This window comes from Aquarana catesbeiana, linkage group LG01 (assembly GCF_042186555.1).
Source record: "Aquarana catesbeiana isolate 2022-GZ linkage group LG01, ASM4218655v1, whole genome shotgun sequence".
Classification (NCBI taxonomy): domain Eukaryota; kingdom Metazoa; phylum Chordata; class Amphibia; order Anura; family Ranidae; genus Aquarana; species Aquarana catesbeiana.
In genome coordinates, this window is record NC_133324.1 from 114,280,924 (window position 1) to 114,303,449 (window position 22,526).

At 41.3% G+C, this 22,526-nt stretch overlaps 1 protein-coding gene across 1 annotated transcript in view; it reads right to left on the reverse strand.

The window, feature by feature from the left end:
* Positions 1 to 17,534, reverse strand: part of PDE4D (phosphodiesterase 4D) — a 1,265,930-nt gene extending 1,248,396 nt beyond the window's left edge. Inside the window, exon 1 of the mRNA XM_073623087.1 lies at positions 15,934 to 17,534. Coding sequence (XP_073479188.1) covers positions 15,934 to 16,544 — 611 coding nt within the window. The 5' untranslated portion in view covers positions 16,545 to 17,534. The remainder of the gene's footprint in view (positions 1 to 15,933) is intronic.
* Positions 17,535 to 22,526: the final 4,992 nt, after the last annotated feature.

Genomic DNA, 22,526 nt, shown 5'->3' on the forward strand with positions numbered 1-22,526 from the left:
ATGGACCTAGAAAGAGAACATGTTTCAAATCTTTCCGACAGAATCAGTTCCTAACCATTCGTCTGTATGCTATTCCAACGGACCAAAAACGATGCAAGGGCAGCTACTGGCTACTGGCTATTCCTAACTTCCTTTTCTAGCCCTGTCGTACGTCATTGCGTTCTAAACGAACGGACTTTGGTGTGATCATGTGTAGGCAAGTCCGTTTCAGCGGAACTCCATTGGAACTCCGTAGGAACTCCGTCGGAAAGACCGTCAGAGTTTATTCTGACGGAAAGTCCGGTCGTGTGTACGCGACACTAGTGGAAGATCTTGTAGAGATCTCCTAGTGGGATCTCTGGGACAGGAAAAAGTAAAATCCTAAATGGGTCATCAACAGCAAAAAATAAACCTAAAGAGGATTAATCCCTTACTCTACTCTATCGGGAAGTAAAAAAGTTTAGGCTATAAATATACTTTATCTATATAGAACAATTTCATACATAACTAGAAATGTAGCATCACTGCTTGTACAACTACAGGGTACCTAAAGTTTTATTTTTCGCATTTGTAAAAAATAAATAAATAAATAACGTTTTATTTTTCATTAAATGTTTTTCTCTAATTTTGGTCTTCTCTGATTAAAGTTGTGCTCTAAAAATAATTGTGTCTAAAGCAATTAATTTTATTTTCAGCTTGAGAACTCATCTACATCAACACATCCAACATAGTGACTCATATTATTAATTCTTTAATCATAATTATGATAATACATTCCTAAAAATATGTAATGCAAACTTTTAATGTAAATCTGCAAAACACAACAATGTGCAGAAAGAAAGTTACACTGGGATCAGAACACTTAAAGTGCAGGAGGTTGGGCTGAGTCAAAATGTTCATAGAAGTAAATGAACTCCGTAAGCATCAGTGTGCACATTCTACAGATCTGCCTGTGTTCCAAAAAGAAGACAACCATATTATGCATGTAGAGAATGTTGATGTCTCCAAGAAGAGTAGGAGCCATCGGGTTGATTTAATATAGACAAATATGTTGTGCACTTTGCAAGGGAATTATCCCTTAGCTTAGTGAATGAGTTAACGCTTTGCTGACTTTCATCATCTAATCTAGTCCAGGCATAAATGCTATTTTTTTTTTTCATTGCATGTACATTTTACTTGCATGTGATTGTGTATTCTTTGCAAGGTGAATTTTCACCACGTTCACTAAGCTAAGGCATGTACAATCTACGATCCTGAAGAAAATGGCATCCTACGACATTGTGGTTAGTGCTGAGCCTTTTACACTATGCTTGTGGAAATAACAATACCAGCATGAAATGCACTGTTGGTGCTCACTCAGTCGTTTTGAAAATGGCAGGTTTTTGGTGAATTGGAAACCTTTGGTTCTACTATACTGAAGTGGAAGTATGGGCAAAATAAAAAATCATATATACAGTCAAGATCAATAACGCAGCAGCGTGTCTTTATTTATTAAAGGTGTAGAGACTATTGACTTAGAGAATGCTAGTAAAAAAAATGATCATGTGTTCACTTGGAATAACCAATGATATGTGAGGAAAGAACAAAAAAGAAAAATGAACAAAAAAGATTCTTCTGGCACATGATTGGTTGAAGTGAACACAGCTTCACCTAACTTACTGAGGTGTCCGTTTATGAAGCAGTGAAATCTATTCACTGCTTCGTTCTCCGGCATTCACAGTGAAGATCTTTCTCCTCTGTGTGCCAGTTTATAAAGCTTTGTAGATCGCTTCACCTTTGGAGGAGTGAAGAGATCTACAAATGCTTCAAACAGTGGAGAACGGCCCCTGATACTGGAATCTCGTGAAACTTTACGAGATTACAGCACCAGAAATACAGAGATGTCAGTTTATTAAGCGGTGATAAATTATCACCGCTCAATACACGGACGATTAATGTTAATAAAATAATGAGTCCCCCTACATTATATACATATGTATACACACACACACATTATATATACATGTATATACACACACATTATATATATATATACATATACACATTATATGTATATATGTATATATATGTATACACATAAATATGACATGGGGACATGCTTACAGTGTTGGGGGGTCTGAACGAGGCATAAGGAAGTTAAAAATCTTCCTCCTTCCCCCTCAGATCCCCCCAGATTTCCTCTTCACTCCCCGATTCACCACCTCTGAGCTAGTGAACCTGGGAGTGTGAATTCTTACACAGATCGCCAGTGAAGCGGTGAGATCACCGATTCATAAACTGGCCGTTACTGTCATTCAATGAGGATTCTCTGTGTGTAGAGATAATCGGCGGGAGAACAAGTTCAAACATGTTCTCCCCCGATTATCACTGTTTCATAAACTGTTTATGGACTGTGATCAGCGGTGATCCTCGGGATCACCGCTGATCACTGCTTCATAAACGGACACCTAAGCCCATTGAAACACTGACTTTGTGAATGTCTCCTTTATTTTTCTTTGTTTTAGTAAACTGAGTCCAAATGTTAATGTTTCACAAATTTTCAATAAGGTAACTGTAGGCACAAATTACTCAAATTAAAACAATTTAGGATGTTTGCATATGCACGGTATTATTTTAGTTTACAAAAAGAAAAAAAAAAAATATATATATATATATATATATATATATATATATATATATATATATATATATATATATATATATATATGTATATATGTGTGTGGAGGAGAAAGGGTAACAACCCTTTAATGCTATACCAGCCTAAATAATGGCAAGCCAACTGTCTACAACAAGGGAACAATATATAGAAAGGAACGAGGCTTCTAAGGAAAATTGTATTTTTTAATATTTAAAGTATTCATTATTGTCGCTAGTATAATACTGTTGGGTTATCCTTAAAGTGGTTGTAAAGTCTTGTTTTTTTTTTCTATAAAAATAACAAACATGATATTCTTACCTGCAGTGGTTTTGCACAGAACAGCCCAAATCCTCCTCTTCTGGGGTCCCTCTTCGGCACTCCTGGCCCCTCCCTCCTGTTGAGTGCCCCACAGTAAGCAGCCTGCTATGGGGGCACCTGAGCCAAGCCGCAGCTCCGTGTGTCCATTCAGACATGAAGCTGCTGTTCGACCCCGCCCCCCCTCTCCTCATTGGCTAACTGACTTTGAATGACAGCAGTGGGAGGCAATGGCTCCCGCTGCTGTGTCTCAGCCAATTAGGAGGGAGAGTCCCAGAGGGCCGAGGCACTCATGGACATTGCTGGATCGAGAGGGGGCTCAGGTAGGTATTAGAGGGGGGCTGCTGCATACAAAAGGCTTTTTATATTAATGCATAGAATGCCTTTACAACCAATTTCAACACCCTGTTCCTTTCTATATATTGATGGTAATATTTTACTATTTATATTGATCTCTTATGCACTGCTCTGCCGAGTGCAAAGAAACCTTCATATCAAGGAGGTCACAATGAAAAATTGCCACCACACACATGCACATAGAAATTAGAACACCCGCAGGGAACCAGACAAACAAGGTGACAATATATAAATGCCAATGTGACAAGTCCACAGTCCCCCCAGGGAACAAGTGAAAATATAAGTTTTTTTTCTCTGTGTGCAATGCATGCATCGCAAACCTGTACAAACCTAGAAGGCGAGCCCATCCAAAACCAATATTTAAGTTATCAAGGGAAGATGAAGAGCTTAATCACCCTGGAGTTTCTGTTTATTGCTTGAGGATTTCAGTGTTCAAATATCAGTCTTGAATTCCCAGGTGTATTATACACGGCAGTCTCAAACCTCATATTACAACTTGATAGAAGCTTCCAAAAGAAGAGATATATTTAGGTGAACACATCCTTCCAGGGTACCATATGGTTCACATATACTGTTTAGAAAGTTGTTTTAGCTGGTATATTTCAAATTAATGAAATTGTATATAGGTGGAGTTTAGCTTTAAAGTGATTGTAAATTATCACCTTGTAAAACAACCCATTCAGTGTAAAATAGAAATGAAAGGCAAAACATTTTTGTATAGATATAAAAAAAATTTATAAATATATTGTTTCTTTTTTTTAAGTGATCACATTCCCTCTGTTCTCAGCTGCATAAGAGCTGGGGGGAGGAGAAGCAGCACACTGATCTTCCCAGAGAATGACTGTGCAGGGGGGGCATGTCAGGACAATTCTGATCATCGAAGGAGAGTACACTGAATTCCCAGCATAGCTAGAGAAGTGACCACGGGGTGCTCTTCTGCTTTTTGTGGTCAGTTTTTAAATAGGAAAGCAAGGGGACTAGCAGGAACACCAAGGATTTCACACAAAGGAAGCAATACAAAGAGAACAGGATACTTTCTCATACAAGTACAGTACAGCAGGCACATATCAGGAATATGAGGTGTTGGGATAACAAACGCTTTAAGGCTATATAGTACCTTGCAAAAGTATTCACCCCCTTGACATTTTACGTGTTTTGTTGTCTCACAACCTGGAATTAACATGGATTGTTTGAGGATTTGCATCATTTAATTGACAGAACATGCCCACAACTTTGAAGATGTTTTTTTTTTTTTAAATTGTGAAGCAAACAACAAATAGGACACATAACAGAAAAAGTCAATGTGCATAACTATTCACCCCCCTAAAGTCAATACTTTGTAGAGCCACCTTTTGCGGCTATCACAGCTCCAAATCACTTTGGATAAGTCTCTATGAGCTTGCCACATCTTATCACTGGGATTTTTGACCATTCCTCCTTGCAAAACTGCTCCAGCTCCTTCAAGCTGGATGGTTTGCTCTTGTAAACAGCAATCTTTAAGTCTGACCACAGATTTTCTATTGGATTGAGGTCTGGGCTTTGACTAGGCCATTCCAACACATTTACATGTTTTCCCCTAAACCACTCAAGTGTTGCTTTAGCAGTGTGTTTGTCCTGCTGGAAGGTGAACCTCTGTCCTAGCCTCAAATCACACACAGAGTGGTACAGGTTTTGCTCAAGAATATCTCTGTGTTTATCACCATCCATCTTTCCCTCAACTCTGACCAGTTTCCCAGTCCCGACTGCTGAAAAACATCCCCACAGCATGATGCTGCCACCACCATGTTTCAGTGTGGGGATGGTGTTCTTTAGGTGATATGATGTGTTAAGTTTGAGTCTCCCACATGCCTTTTCACAAACTCAAAACTTGCCATTTTGTTTTTTTGCTAAAAGTAATGGCTTTCTTCTGGCCACTCTGCCATAAAGCCCAACTCTATGGAGCGTACGGCTTATTGTCGTCCTGTGTACAGATACTCCAGTCTCTGCTGTTGAACTCTGCAGTTCCTCCAGGGTTACCTTAGGTCTCTGTGCTGCCTCTCTGATTAATGCCCTCCTTGCCCGGTTTGTGAGTTTTGGTGTGCGGCCGTCTCTTGGCAGGTTTGCTGTTGTGCCATGTTCTTTCCATTTGGTTATGATAGATTTGATAGTGCTCCTAGGGATCATCAAAGATTTGGATATTTTTTTATAACCTAACCCTGACTTGTACTTCTCAACAACATTGTCCCTTACTTGTTTGGAGAGTTCCTTGGTCTTCATGGCAGTGTTTGGTTAGTGGGGCCTCTTGCTTAGGTGTTGCAGCCTCTGGGGCCTTTCAAAAAGGTGTGTATAAGTAATGACAGATCATGTGACACTTAGATTGCACACAGGTGGACATCATTTCACTAATTATGTGACTTCTGAAGGTAATTGGTTGCACCAGAGCTTTTTATGGGCTTCATAACAACGGGGATGAATAAATACGCACATGCCAATTATCAGTTTTTTATTTCTGAAAAATAGTTTTATGTATATATTTTTCTAATTTTACTTTGCAGACTTAGACTATTGTGTTCTGATCCATCACATATAATTCAGATTAAAAAACATTGAACTAAAGGCTGCAATGTAACAAAATATGTAAAAAGCCAAGGGGGTGAATACTTTTGCAAGGCACTGTACATCATATAACAATTCCATTGAATACACTTGTGCATTCTTAAAAATAAATGTAAATTAAACCTACAACTAGAATAATTGTCCGACTCTCTCTCTTGATATGTTCTGCAGCATACACAAGTGCTGACAGGAAACATACAGATGGGGTAAGAGAGCAGAGCAGAGGTCATGACATATAAAGGCAGTGTTGCTGCTCCTAAAAAAAAGTAGTTGTAAACCCTCACATATACCCAGTAAAGTGAATAGCCTCAGATAATACATAGAGAGGAAACAAATCCTCCTACATACGTTGTATATTTGCTGTCTTCCCCTTTATACATCCTTTGAAAAGTGCAGATCGTGTTAAAAATCTTTCTTCATCTTTCAGCAGTACATAGCCAAGGGTAGGGAGACTGAACTTACACTGTGAGAGCTCATTGGAGGAAAGGGACACACCCCCTCCACATAGGCGGAGGAATGAAGGAACATGCAAAGCTGTATTCTGAATAGACAACCTCCTTGCTTATCTCCCTCCCCGACGCAAATTTTCAGCTCATGTTATCTCATGTGTCGGGAAAAACTTCTCAGAAGTGACTCATGCTGATAAAAGAGGAACGAAGCACCAGAGAGGAACCACACTTAGAGCTTTGGAGAGAGATGAGTAAACACGACAGATATTTGTGCTTTGCTCAAATTAAATGACTGCGTTTTACAACCACATTAACTATCCAATCAGAACGTGACACTCATTAATTCCCTATATTTAGCAGTAATAAAGTGGTGTCACTCTCCTGGCTGCACTGTCTAAAGGAAGTACATGAATCACAAAAGCGGCAGCACAGAATTACAAACCATAAGGCAGTTCATATGTGTTTATTTCAGCTCTATATTTAGCTGTGTGCTTGGAGTTTAGCTTTAAACAGAGTCTGGGTAATGTAATTGTATTGCTTTACTATTATTTTTTCCAGAACAGCTACAAATAAAGACACATATAAGTGTACAGGGTATTTAATACCATGAGTGAAATACAAAAACACAAATAAAATATCAATAAAAAAAAAAGAAGGGAAAATGCTGAAATAAATGCCTAATAGATATCTGAAAGTCCTATTGTTAGACTACTTCAATGCAAGGGCTTATATTGCCATAAAGCATCATGTTTGGTCAGCATCCCCGCCAGAATCCTTCTATTCAACTTGCAGATTCATAATAGCACTGACGCCCCTATCTGTCCACAATGCATTGCCCAGGCAGCCTTTATCTGTATGTTGCATCACTGCTGTCAATTAAAGCTAAAAATAGAAAGCGCGTCCATTAGAACAACGGATTTTCCTATCTGTAGAGTGACAGAAACAAGGAATCCTTTATTTTTTCCTGTGCCAAGAGGCATGCTCCATTCATGATAAATGAAAGTCACAATGCCCAGATAGAATCTTGGATCACTGCCGTGAAAAGATCTTGACAAATTAAGCGTATTGCCCAAATCGTACACTTCCTGAAAGCAGTCTGTCACACAGACTGAGTGCATACGTACACAATTCTACTCTCAAAATATATCCTGCAGTAAATGACAATTAAATATGAATGCAGATCAATGAAATAGCAAAGATGTGCCCTTGGGAGACTAAAATATTATATATATGTAGCGCTTACCCCCGAAGGAGCGGCTGAATATTTGCTATATCCGTAATTCATGTTTACTACTCAACCCTCGCAGCCCATAGATTTAAAAGTCACAGTCCTTAATGCTTTTTCTTAATGCTTTATTCATCAACATAAACTGGGATGGGAGAAGGACTTCCTTTGAGATGCTCTTTTGTTACATTGTCTCAATGATTCTTACAGGAAAATCTATGAACAATTGCGGATAGTCAAGAAATCATTTTAAACAAGCTCTTCGATCAGGGACGATGGAAGTAGATTTAATAGAGAATGAGTTGATAAAGAGTCACTCTGAATAACTCCTTCATCTGGATAACTTTAAAAGAATGATCCATATCTCTATATGTGTACTTGCAGCTTCACCGATACCTCTTTACCACTACTTCCCACCGGCATGGTACTTCCAAATTAAGCTAAAGGAGAGCCACTCAGAATAACTCCTCCCGCTTGACTGATTGGAATCCCGGGGCAATGCTGAACTCAAAGTCATAGGTCATTACTGCCCATCTCACTGACTTGTGCACCAACAACCCTCAGTCTCTGGTAGTACCCTTCCCTTGGGCTTTCACTCACGTGATCAATAGTCCATGTGCCACTCATAAATGATCGATCACCCAGTTTCCTTCCGTTTTGTTGCTACTTCATCCGCAATGATTCTCAGTTTCTCTACCTCTTTGTGGCCTGCTACCCTCCCCGCAGGGGCGGCCTACGACATCCACGACTACACACTGTAAGATGTCGTCTGTTCCTCCATGAGGATCGGCTCTCCACCCTTCTCGCTAAGGTGAAGCTCCGTTGACTCCCCGGAGGGGAAAACCTCCAACTTCCCCTCCGGGAACCAGGCTGGCTCTCTCGCTCCTCAGAGCAGGACTGGACTCGAACTCCCCCCGGGCACCATGTGACCCCACTTTTATATGAGAGTCCCGGGATTACCAAGCAAATTAATGACTGGCCGAGACCAACACATAAACTACCTGTCACTCAAATATGGAAACCAACAAAACAGGCCTGCTGTAATAGCATCAGCCTGTCTAAATGTACCTGTCATAGAAAGCTAACAAGAAAGGTCACCTACCTTAAAGTAGGTGCCCGCTATATATATATTTATTTATTTATATTAAAAGCTTGTTGTCCAATTCAGAATATTTTGGCAAAGCATAGCACTAGCCATTACATCTATGGCTAGCTGGCTACTCTTAGGCTGGCCATAGATGGTTCATTTTAATAAGCCAGCGGACTAATAAAAATAAAACCAAAAAAAAAAAAATTCGGATTCCTCCAGGCAGGCAGCAACATGGTTGGGATTCGAATCGACACCAAGGCCATGATGCTTTGATACACGATTGTGACAGAAATGATACTTTATTGCATTCGATGGGAACTACTGCCCACTGAACGTGAACGATTCAAGTGAATGGGGATGCGCTAAAACAAACAAAAAAGACAATTTAACCAAGGGACTTTGAAGAGTTGTGCTAAGTAAAATAGTACAGCAAATGTATAAAAATAGAAAATTTATTTCAATTTACATAAAAAACATATACATGTTCACAGTAAAAGTAAGGTCACTGTTATACAAATATACAGTACATTCAAGATGGCAACATAATTGATGAATCATTGTTGATTTGCAGAGATTGTAATCCCTATGCATTTTGCGGTACAACGCTCACTTCATCGGGAGACAGCCACAATTGGTTTGTATGTGCATGTGGAAATAAATTGAGTACAATTAACTCAGGACCGCATGGAAAAGTTAAAAGATGACAATAAAATATCTAATGCTGAGAAAAAACCACAGCAAAGGTTGCACCAACAGCTGAGGGTAGATGGGTAACCAGGAGGAGAGGCAAAATAAAAAGGGGGGGTGAGACACCCACTGGAGAAAAGAGGACAAATGAAAAAGCCCAAAAAGCACAGCAGCGTGGAGAGCTGCTGTGTGCATCCAGGTGATCAGATGATTTGTGCAGTAGTGCAATTTGCATGCAGTAGTGTTGCATTTAAGGGGTTAAAACAGGTAGTGAGGAGGAGGCACATTGCCTTCTCAATGACTGTAAACACCTTTGAAAAGCGATCTGAGCATGTGCCACTTTTCAGAGGAGTAGCAGTCCTTGTTGCATGTGTGGCGAAGATGTAAATTGCACTCACTTAGGGTTTAAACAGGAATGCCCTTGTATATTTACATATTTTTAAATCACAAAGAAGATATGCTATTCAAACTGACCCAATTGTCTACCCATTATCTTATATCAATTCCAAGCTAATCTAATGTACCTAGAAAACAATTTTACATACAGTATCTGCTGTAAAAAGAAAAACTGTTTGATTATACATTTATTAGTTTAAAAGCTCGGATTGACATTTACTTTGCTAAAGTACAGTGCTTCATAAATGATTAGCATTTTCTTTTTAAAGCTGAAGTTTAGCTATGGCTTTTTTTGCATAGTTACGTACTGTACATTGGTTCATACCTGGCTGATCAATATGAAAGCGGGAAATCACAGTAGTAGGCACCGCTATTACACTAATTGCCACCAGCTACCAGGTTCGGTGCCAAGCGGCTGCCTTGCTGCACACAGCTGGTTGCTTGTTCAGCACAGGCGCCATTCACAGAACACCTTTCATTTGTGTTCTTTGGCTGGATGAGGTGGAGAATGTGATATCTCTGCCCCAACTGTCCACCTCGTCCAATTAAAAAAGGGCTTGAATTCATTGGGAAAATGCAAAGTGTTCTGTTCTTTGAATGGCAACCATGCCAAGCGAGGGATTTCCTGTAGAGCAGTTGCTCGGCATGAGACTTAGAAGCTTGAGGCGATCACTGTGGCAGCAGTGCCTACTACACTGATTTCCAGCTTCCATGAGGATCCCAAAGGTATGGAATATACATGCTTACATTGGTCCAAGCTGGGCCAGTGTAACTATGCAAAAAAAAACATACCTAAATGTCAGCTTTAGAAAAAATATTGTTTTCACCTTTTTTTTTCATCGTTTGTTGTATATCTTGCTGTTGCAGATCTCCAGCAGTCTTGTTGCTGCCATTGCATGTCCACATGCAATCGCTCCAGTGATGGCTGCATTGCATTTCCTAGGGAGGGTTTGCTGATAGTGACAAAGGTGGAACAGGTGGGTTTGCATAATGTGTGTTGAAATAAGCCCCTTTGACAAGATGACAACGCAGAAGCAGACCTGGGAGACATTGATTGACAGATGACTGTCACTCTATACCATGAAGTGCCCAAACAAGAATCGTCATAGCAGGATCAAGTTGCAAATTAAAAAAGATTAAGACCCCTTTCACACTCAGACCGCCCGAGCATTAGTGATAAAGCGCCGCTAGTTTTAGCAGTGCTTTACTGGCGCTGTGCAGGCGGGAGCGGGGCGCTTTTAACCCCAAAGTAGGGGTTAACAAGGAGTTAAAAGTGCCCAAACAGCGCTGCTGCTGAACCGCTTTGCAGGTGTTGCCCACTGATTTCAATGACAGGGCGGTTTAGGAGCAGTGTATACACCGCTCCCGCACCGCCCCAAAGACGCTGCTCGCAGGACTTTTTTTTCCGTCCTGTAAGCGCACCGCCCCACTGGGGAGGCTTGAGAGGCGCTTTTCAGGTGCTTTACAGGCGCTATTTTTAGCGCTAAAAAGCCTGAAAAGCACCTTCAGTGTGAAAGGGATCTAAAAGTGTATTTGAAATTACATTAACATGTCAGTGCTTATGTAAAATTTTGGTAAATGTGACTACATACACACCTTATGGACAGCCTTCCCAGAAGAGCTGAAGCTGTTATAGCTGCAAAGGGTGGGCCAACTCAATATTGAACCCTATGGACTAAGACTGGGATGCCATTAAATTTCATGTGCATGTAAAGGCAGGCGTCCCAATACTTTTGATAATATAGTGTATACTTTAATGGCAGACAAGGATCATACTTCTGAAACCATCACTGGTCCTCCACTTGTGTGTTATCTTAAAGAGGAACTGCAGTCTGCTCACATAATTTGTAATAAAAACATCTTTGCCATTCTGAAGCTTCCCTCCAACCACTTTGCATATTTTATATATACTGTGATTCTGTACTTGCCAAATATGCTGCAGAAATCTCCAGCCACTGAGTCTGGCTGCGATTATTTTAACTGTGGGCAGCTGAAGCTGCTGCCTGTTCACTTCCTGGATTTACACAGAGGCACACCTCCAGCTCTGCAGCTCTCATTGGTCCTCGTATGACTCACCCCTCCTCCCTTTCTGGCAAATTCTGACGAGAGTGAGAGAGAGCTGTGCACGATGTCATAAGCCTAGGCTTTTTTCCAGACAAGATACAGGAAGTGGGCTGTATAAGGGATTTACTGGCAGAAAAAAAAAGTTTTACTATCCAAAGTTAAAGAGGAGTTCCACCCAGGGGCTCCATTAAAAAAAAAAAAATTAAAAGTCAGCAGCTACAAATACTGCAGCTGCTAACTTTTAATTGGACACTTACCTGTCCCTGGGTCCAGCGATGCGGGGGATCGAAGCCCCGCTCGTCCCCCCCCTCCGCTCGTCGGCGCCGGCATTTCAACTGTGGGCGCCGGGCTGTGGCTTCACAGCCTGGCACCCACTGCGCATGCACGAGCGGCGCCGCGCGCCGTGATTGGCCGCTCAATCACCTGGGACCTGTAATGGGTCCCAGATGATTGACAGGAGGGAGGGAGCAGAGCCGAGCCCTTCCTGTGCCTGGGAGGAAGTGATGTCACCAGCCCAGGCAAAGGAAGAGGCAGACTACGAGGGACCACCTAGCAACAGGCATTTAGAGGTAAGTAAAAAAAAAAAAATATTCAATGTTTTTTTGTTTTTTTTTTACAATTTTTCAGTTAGTTTTGTTTTTTTTGGGTGGAACCCCACTTTAACACAACAAGGGCAGAAGATTTAATAGATGGAAAGATGAAAAAATGACTGCAGTTCTGCATTAACTCAAAATTCCCAGAAAGAAATGTAATCATTTCTACTAAAAACTTGTTCTCAGACACCAGTAGTCATACACAGTGTGAAATGCAACTACACTACACACATCATACAACTTTCTCCTATGTATACAGTATGTAACTCAAATAAAACCCTTAATTTGAGAAATGTCGAGGGATGCTATTGTTAATCTCCTACTGAAAATGCTAGTCACCTGGCTTGTTATGCTGATCCTCTGGTTTCAGCGCATTCTGTGGCATTGACTTGGAACAAGATCAGGAACTTGGACTTCACATTTCAGCACAGATGTTCTGAATCAGTGTTTATAAAGAAATGAAAATAAGTATAATTAGGCAACTTGCATATTCAGAAAGAGTAGTAATTGCAGCCCCGGTATTTCTCTCAGAAGAGATTGGTATTATTAAATTAAAACTGTCACAAATAGGATAAGATCCGTGCTGCCTAGTAGACCAAAACAATGATGTAATCACTTCTGCTTTTTAAATCTATTCTGCTATAACCTAATAACCAGCAGTGGAAAATCAGTCAAAGAAGCACTTTCTACTCCAACTCCTTCATAGACATCTGCATGGAGTCAAGGCATCAAGCTTCTGTTCTCCACCTGAACATTAGCAGTTAATTATCCCAAACGTCTGCTCCTGGAGTAAATTGTGTGCTGCAAGGTAACAATAATCCATACAGTGACGTGGTGAAATCATGGTTAATTGAAATTCGAAATGTTTAAGAGCTGTGTTGTGGCGACAGATTGATTTTTAGACAAGAGTGGGGTTCTTAAGTGTTTCCTAAGGGGGATGAAACAATGGCCATACCATTCAAAGACTGACCTGCTTCCTAGTGTCTTTTTTATCAGAACCTCTTCAGTCTACACTACATTCACAAGGCACACTCAATGCAGACAATAAGACAACAGCACACAATCTCCTCTAATTGATCAGATCCTCTTCCTGTGCTACAATCCTTTATATAAAACCCCAACAACCCAGCAAATAAATAGAGAATGATTGCATTATGTACCTAACATCCAGTGTCACCTAAAAATATCAGGCTTTTCCTAATGAAGATCTTTAGAAACAGACAGCTTGTTTATTTAAAGGAGAAGTCAAAATGAAAGGTCATAAGCAGGCAGGCTTGTGTAATCTGGCAAACCATTGTATTATATACTGTGTTAATTTGGGGGCTGTGTACAACACACTTGCACCTGTTTACAGTACAATAAATTTATGTTGTTTAATTACAACAGACAGAGCGGATCACCATTATTAGGTTTACTTTGACAGCAAGACTTCCTACGTATATCTTATTATATCTGGACTTATTATCATATTACAAATAACAAGCTTTCAGGGCATGATATTCTTACTCATCATTAAAACAGACTCATCAAGAGCTACAAAAGTAACTCAAGAAAATGTACCCAAGAAACACCTATTATAGCTTAGGGAGGAAATAGGTTAAATGATTTCATTGCTGGGGAATAGTATAGCAACAGCTGAATTCATTAAGAATGTCTAAACATGAAAAGACTTGGATACATGCAAGTATCACTGTTTACAACCAATCCAATTAAGAGGTGTGAAGATGACTGCTCAGAGGTGTGAAAAGTGTTAGCTTTTGTGTATAGTAAAGCCCAGCACTATCAGAATATCAGACTGTTATCCCAGTTCAGATGTCTTCATCAGAAGCTTATAGATTTCATTAATTCTGACCACTGTGCACAATGATAAATCTCTACAGAAGACTGGCATTGGGATAGTGGCTGGACATGTCAATGGAATATTGCAGTGATGCTGGGAATTGTAGTAAAGTGGCTGGCTGCAGTGATGCTGGGAAATGTAGTATAGTGGCTGGACATGTCAATGGAATATTGCAGTGATGCTGGGAAATGTAGTAAAGCCCAGCACTAACAGACCTTACATTCTTTGTGCAGTCATGCTGAAACCTTGTTATCACAGTTTAGATGTGTTCATCAGAAGATGATAGATTTCATTAATTCTGACCACTGTGCACAGTGATAAATCTCTACAGTGGACTGGCAGGGAGATGGTGGCTGGACGTGTCAATGGAATATTGCAGTAATGCTGGGGAATGTAATAAATAAAGCCATGCACTATCAGACCCTACACTCTTTGTGCAGTCATGCTGAAACCTTGTTGTTCCAGCTCAGATTGATTTAAGAGAAGGTGGCAGATGTAATTATTTCTGACCACTGTGCACAATGATAAATCTCTACAATGGACAAGCATGGACATAGTGGCTGGACATGTCAATTGAATGTTGTGGTAAGGCTGGGGAATGTAGTAAAGCCCAGCACTATCAGACTCTACATTCTTTGTGCAGTCATGCTGAAACCTTGTTCCAGCTCAGACGTATTTATTAGAAGCTGATAGATTATAATACTTTTTGATGACCACTGTGCACAACGATAAATCTCTAGAGCAGGCTAGCAATGAGATGGGCACTTTAATGGAATATTGCAGTGATGCTGGGAAATGTAGTAAAGCCCAGCACTATCAGACCCTACACTTTTTGTGCAGTCATGCTAAAACCTTGTTGTTCCATCTCAGATGAATTCAGGAGAAGGTGGCAGATTTAATTATTTCTGCCCACTGCCCACAATGATAAATCTCTACAGCGGACAAGCATGGAGAAAGTGGTAGGACATGTCAATAGAATATTGCAGTAATGCTTGGGAATGTAGTAAAGTCTAGCACTATTAGACCCTACTCTGTGTGCAGTCATACTGAAACCTTGTTATCCGAGTTCAGATGTGTTCATCCTAAACTGATAGATTTTTTTTCTTTACTTCTGACCACTGTGCATAATGATACATCTCTACAGCCGACAAGCATAGAAATAATGGCTGGACATGTCAATGGAATATCTGAGTGATGCTGGGGGATGTAGTAAAGCCCATCACTATCAGATCCTACACTATCCATGCAGTCATGCTGAAATCCTGTTATTCCAGTTCAGATGAAATAAGGGAAAAGGTGACAGATTTCATTATTTCTGACCATTGTTCACAATGAAAAAATCTCTACAGCAGACAAGCATGGAGATAGTGGCTGGACATGTCAATGGAATATTATAGTAATGCTGTGCAAAGTAGTAAAGCCCAGCACTATCAGACCCTACATTCTTTGTGCAGTCTTGCTGAAACTCTGTTATTTTAGCTCAGATGACAGGAGAAGGTGACAGATTTCATTATTTCTGACCACTGTGCACAATAATAAATCTCTACAGCAGACTAGCATGGAGATGGTGGCTGGACACGACAATGGAATATAGCAGTCATGCTGGGGAATACATCTTTAAGAATGAGAATTGCTTCTAGCTAAGCTAAGTGATGCTGTGTGAGGTTTTGGTGAGTGCAAAGAGGAAAAAAAAAAGAAAACCTACCGTCTGAATCCCTGGAAGGATGATGGCCAGGACATGCGGGATTTCTTGAGTCCAGGTCTGTGTCCAGTATCCACAGCATAGGAAGAGCGGTCCATGGCTTGGCAGTGCAGGTACCTTTCAGTGTCTGAGAAGCCCCGGTGCCTCACCCTGCCGCCAGAGTATCTGTTGCGGGAGGAGACAGGGGGGCAGTGGGGCGCCGGCTGAGCCTGCAAGGAGGGGGGCACAGGCTGGCACAGGAGCTGGGACTGTAGCCCAGCCTGGGACTGGAGTTGGAACTGGAGTAGTGGGTGAGCCTGGGCTTGAGGGGGGATTTGGGGAGGGGATGGGGGTTGGAGTGCTGGGTGAGGTGGGGATTGTGATGGAAGGATAGGGTAGATCTGGTCTGTGGCCTGCAGGATGGGGTGAGATGTGGCTGGGTGCAGAGGATGATCCTGATGTTGGAGGAAGCTCTGGTGCTGGAGGAAGCCCTGCTGATGCAGAGTCGGGTACTGGCGATGCTGTTGCTCTGGTCTCCACAGATGTTTTGGTGCCTTCAGGTTCCCTGTGCTATTCCCGTTGCTGCAGCTGCTGCTGTTTACCAGAGCTGACAGTTTGCTGCCCTCTGTATCCATCGCCGGCCAGACAAAGACACCCCGGAGATCTTCTCAGCAGAACTTTACAAAGGGACGGCTGGCCGCTCCGCACATCACCGTTCCTTTCCTCTTACCCACTGAGCCACCATCAGTGGACGGAGCTGCTGAAAAGTTGGACAGCTCCGCGCGAGGCTTCAGCACCAGGAGAGCCAGCTGAGCCCATCCACCATCCACGCTGCCTGCTGCCTGCCTGCCTCCCAGCGTCTGCTCAGCCAGAGTCCTCGAATGCTTGACAGGTGCTCAGGGATCAGGCAGGAGACCAACAAGGACCTCTCCCAAATGAAAGGCTTTGCTTTTTCCTGTGCCGCCTCTCAGTCACAGCTCAGCCAGATTCTTCTTCTCTATTACTTGACAAGTGCCAAGGTTCAGGCAGGAGACCAAGAACTCCAAAGCCGGCTTCTCCTGAACAAAGTCAATGACTAGATCCCTGCACCAGGCAGGTGACCAGCTTCTCCAATACCACGAGGACCTATCCAGAATCAAGTCACAGGCTAGATCTCCGCACAAGGTTAAGTATTGCTTTTCTCCCAGTTACAGTTAAGCCAGGTGCTATTCTGATGCTTGACAGGTGTTTTGGAACAGGCAGTAGAGCAATGACTCCAATTCGAAGAGGACCTCTCCCAAATCAAGTGACAGGCTAGATCCCTGCACAAGATTAACTATTGCTTTTCCGTGTGCTGCCTTCCTGCCTTCCAGTTACAACTGAGACAAATCCTTCTCTGCTGCTTGACAGGATACAAGAACTTCAAAGAACTTCGGACTTCTCCTGAATTAAGTGACAGTAGGCTAGATCCCTGCACCAGGCAGGAGACTCCAGTCCCAAGAGGACTTCTCTTAAATCGAGTCACAGGCTAGATCTTTGACGAAGGATAAGTATTGCTTTTTTGTGCTGCCTCTCTGTTACACAGCTCAGCCGATTTCCTCTTCTCCGCTGCTTGACAGATAGGCTCTGGATCAGGACTGAGACCAAGAACTCCAAAGCGGACCTCTCCCCAGTTAATTGACAGGTTAGATCCCTGTACAAGATCAAGTATTGCTTTACCCACTGCTGCGCTATGAGCAAGATGAGCAAGATCCCAGTCCTCTCTGATGCTTGAAAAGTGCTCAGGCTCAGGCAGGAGAAGAAGAACTTCGAAGTGGACCTCTTTCAAATCACGTGGCTATGCACCAGGCAGGAGACCAACAACTCCCATCCAAAGTGGGCCTGTCCCAAATCAAGTGACAGGCTAGATCCCTACACAAGATCAAGTATTGCTTTTCCCAGGTAGACCTAAGGCAGATACCCGTAGTCTGAGGTTTGACGGGTGCTTTCGATCAGGCAGGAAAGCCTGAATCAAGGATCAAGTATTGATTTTCCCTTTGTCTGCCTTCCAGTTACAGCAGACACAAATGTATCTTCTCTGCTTGACAGGTAGGTGTTCAGGATCAGGCAGGAGACTAATTACTCCAAAGAGATCCTCTCTTGACTCGAGTGGCAGGCTAGATTCCTGCAATAGATCAAGTATTGCTTTCCCCTGTTTTACAGGAGAGCCAGATCCTAGTCTCCTGGAGCTTGACAGGTACACAGGATCAGACAGGGGACCGATAACTCCAATCCAAAGAGGAAGTCTTCCAGATCAAGTGGATGGATCCATGCAGCAGACTCCAGATCAAGTATTGCTTTCCCCAGTGCTGCCTGCCTGCTTGCAGCTGCATGCTATCCTCTGAGCTTCCCTAAGAAAGCAGATGATGGAAGTCCCCACAGCTAATGTAGGATCAGCACAGCTCTATAGGTTATGCATGGCTTTCACCCTGTCCTCACCCTAAGCTTCATAATGCCCCCCCCCCCCTGTCCTGACTCCTTCTATGCCTGAGCTCTCATCATCAGCTTTCCAAAATTTGAAACTTTCCAGAATTGGATGATGGAAGGGAAGGGGAGGATCAGAATCTGCCTTCTTTATGGACAGGAGCTCAGCGAGCTGCTTATTGAGCAATGGCACAGCCAACTCATGCTTTACCTCTACCGCCCCTAATGAATACTTAATCTTGTCAGCCAGAAGAGAATTTCATTACTGAAATGCAATTGGAAAAAAAAGTAAATACAATTCTCAGATATGGATCTTTTTTTATCGATGTGATGCTTGCTTTAGACAAGTGTCTGTCACTCCAGATAGAGCACATGGGGATTGCACGTGTTTCTTTGTTCCTCAGCCAATTTAGTCTTAAAGAGATTGCTACCTGTATGCTTTGCTGGGCCCTTGCTGAGAAGGGGCACACATTTTGGGAGATTGGGCATATTCAGCCTCGGGGTAGGTATAAATGAGATCTCCAGGGGATGGTGCAACTATATGATAGATATAAAGCTTTACACTGACACTGGCGTGAAAGAGATTTCTCTATTGATGAGTTATCTAAAAAATTAAAACAGGAATTTGTCATTCTAAGCAAACATAACTGTGTGAAATAAATCAGCACAATCAAATCCTAAATAATTAATGTGACAGTGAATAAAAAATAGTAGCTGCTATCACTCAAAGTGTTTTCACTCCACTTATAAAAAAATACATACATAAACAGTGCTGTGCTACCAGAAATACAATGTGCATAAACAATACAACAAAGACATGAACTAAATATTCCAGTCCATGAAAAAGGTCATCATCACAGTTTATTTGGATCATCTTACATGAATAGTGGATTGTTTTCTGTCACCTGTTTTACTCATCCTTTTTCATGGACTGGGATATTTAGTTCATGTCTTCATTGTATTGTTTATGTACATTGTATTTTTAATAGCACAGCACTGTTATTTATGCATTCTAAGCAAATGGTTATGGTTTTCAAGAAAAATGGGTTTTGGCAATTGAAGAACGATTTTTGGCAATGCAGGAGACTCATCAATCTTAAAGAGCAACTCCACTTTTGTTGAGAAAAAATTCTCCTCTGGGTGATCTCTGTACATTGCAGGGATTTTAACAAACTTTGTTGCAGATTTATATAGTAAAATTGGCAGTTTTAAATTTAACTCTGGGATTATATAAACACTTTCCTGGTGTTTATATAATCCACACTGTTCAGAGTTAAATTAACACTCATAAAAGTTGTTCAACTCTGTATTTTCACCAGATAGAGAGGATTGTTTACACTAATAGTGTTAATTCCCTGTAATTCAACACCATAATGTTAACACTTTACTCTAAACAATTTAACACCAAGATTTTAACACTGGATTTTTTCCTTTGTGCCCATGTGCAAGTGAGTCTAATGGGAGTGGTTCCATAATGATTTATCAGCTCTAATGAGGAAAGTTGCATGGTCTGCATCCCTTTAGACATGATTTCCTAATGGGAGTATCTTACCAAAAATTGTATTTTTGTTGCAGGGGATGACAAAAATCTGATTGTATTTTAGTGTAGACTTCTCGTAAAATCAGTGAGCCAATCACACAACCAGGAAATTATGTTTTTGGGGGGTGTTCTGTACACATTCTGTGAACATAACAGCTGCAGGTAGCCATATTGCATTGCATTTTACAGAATGAAAAAGATTGAAAAGGAAATGTCATTTTTAATAATATTTAATTACAATATGACTTGTGTCGCAATCATATATGATATATATATATATATATATATATAGATATATATATCTATATATATATATATATATATATATATATATATATATATATATATATATATAATTATTATTATTATTTGCAATTTTTTTCCCCAAGAAAGTGGAGTTACCTTTTAAGAATTACAAACATTGGCGAATCCCTAAAACAGAACTTTAGGTAACATGAAACTTGTATATATATATATATATATATATATATATATATATATATATATATATATATATATATATATATATATATATATATATATATATATATATATATATAAGCCAAACTCCTCATGGTCGCAAAAACACGAAGTCATGACACCACTAGTTCTCCTGATTTCAATGAACAAGCCTTTTTATTGTTGTTTATTACAGGCATATATACATCACTGACAATTTATGCAGTGCTTTAAATACTATACATTTACATAAGTCCCTACCCTCAAGGAACTTACAGTATAAGTTCACCTTTTAGAAAAAAATAATAAATGCACCATTTTTTTGCAGGTAAGAAAATGTGCATTTATTTTTTTTTTCTTTTGGAGCCTGTAAAGCATTGCACCAATGATCAGAAGATCACTGGTGCCATGCAGGTCTCCTTCAGATCTGTCAGTATATCTGTGTACCCATACGGGCAAGCAGATACATTGATAGGAAGAAATTAGTGAACTACCACGGCTCTTCACAGCGCCGTGGTAGTTCATTGAGAACTAGAAGCCGACAACCGCACAGGATGTCCGGGCTTGTAGTTCATCCACACACAGAGCTGTGTGAATGAATGAATGACATGGCAATGTGGTTGGAGCCCCGCTGATTTTAAAAAGTGACAGCTAGCACGGGAAACTTCTTCCCACACTGCTGCCACAGGGAGTGGGGGTCAGCAGGCAGCAGCTGCAGCATTGGGAACATGTTACATATTCCACCCTAAAAATGGGTAGAACATATAACATGTTCCCAAGTTAAACTTATCCTTTAAAGTGATTGTAGAAGCTACATTTTTTAAAAAGAAACATATACTTACCTGCCCCGAACCCCCCCCCCCCCCCCCGACACTGTCTTCTCCTCCTTTTCCCTGTCTGCCCCATTGAAAAACCACTTGCTAAGGGAGCAGATGTGCAGCCTTGATGCTTAAGTCAGTGCATCTATAGACACACATCGCACAGTTCGGTTCCACCATCCCCGCTTCCTCCTCATAGGATTTGATTGACACCAGCAATCAAATGCCGAGTCTCCTGTGAGAAGAGAAAGAGGGGAGATGAGCTTCTGTAGATGGGCACAGCGCTGGATCGAGATCAGGTAATTCATTAGAATGCATTAGGGAAAAAAGTTTTCAGCCTTTATAACTACTTTAACCACTTTCTGCCTGTGCTATAGCCGTAAGACAGCTACAGCCCTGGCTTCCAGTGCCGGGAGGGCATCCTATCAGTGCCCACCAGTGCCATCTATCAGTGCCCACCAATGCCACTTATCAGTACCCATCAGTGCCCACCAGTGCCATCTATCAGTGCCCACCAGTGCTGCTAATCAGTGCCCACCAGTGCCACCTATCAGTGCCAATCAGTGCCCATCAGTGCCTCATCATCAGTGTCACCTATCAGTGCTGCCTATCAATGCTGCCTACCAGTGCCACCTATCAGTGCCCATCAGTGCCGCCTATCATTGCCCATCACTTTATTTATTATGTTTGAATAAAATTATCAATTTTACCCCACTTTACTCTTATTACCATACTGCCTTCAAAGTCCCATCGGGGCCTATTCATCTGTTCTGTATCAGTGCCCATCAGTGTCACCTCTCAGTGCCCTTCAGTGCCTCCTACCAAAGCCCATCAGTGCCATCTATCAGTGCCTACTCATTAGTGCCCACCAGTGCCGTCTCATCAGTAACCATCAGTGCAGCTTCATCAGTGCCCATCAGTCCTGCCTCATCAGTGCCACCTATCAGTGCCCATCAGTGCAGCCTATCAGTGCCCATCAGTGCAGCCTCATCAGCGCGCATCAGTGAAGGAGAAAAATTACCTGTTTGCAAAGTTTTATAACAAACTATGAAAAAGTGTTTTTGTTTTTTTTCAAAATTTTCAGTCTTTTTAGTTTCTTTAGCAAATACCACCAATAAAAAGCCCTATTTGTGTGAAAAAATGATAACAATTTTGTTTGGGTACAGTGTTGCATGACCGCGCAATTGTCATTCAAAGTTTGACAGCACTGAAAGCTGAAAATTGGCCTGGGCAGGAAGGGGGTATAAGTGCCCGGTAAGCAAGTGGTTAAAGCAGAACTAAAATCTCTCAATCAACTTTAAAATATTTAACCCATATGCTGCTAGAATTAGTAAATAGATAAGAAATTTTATTATATT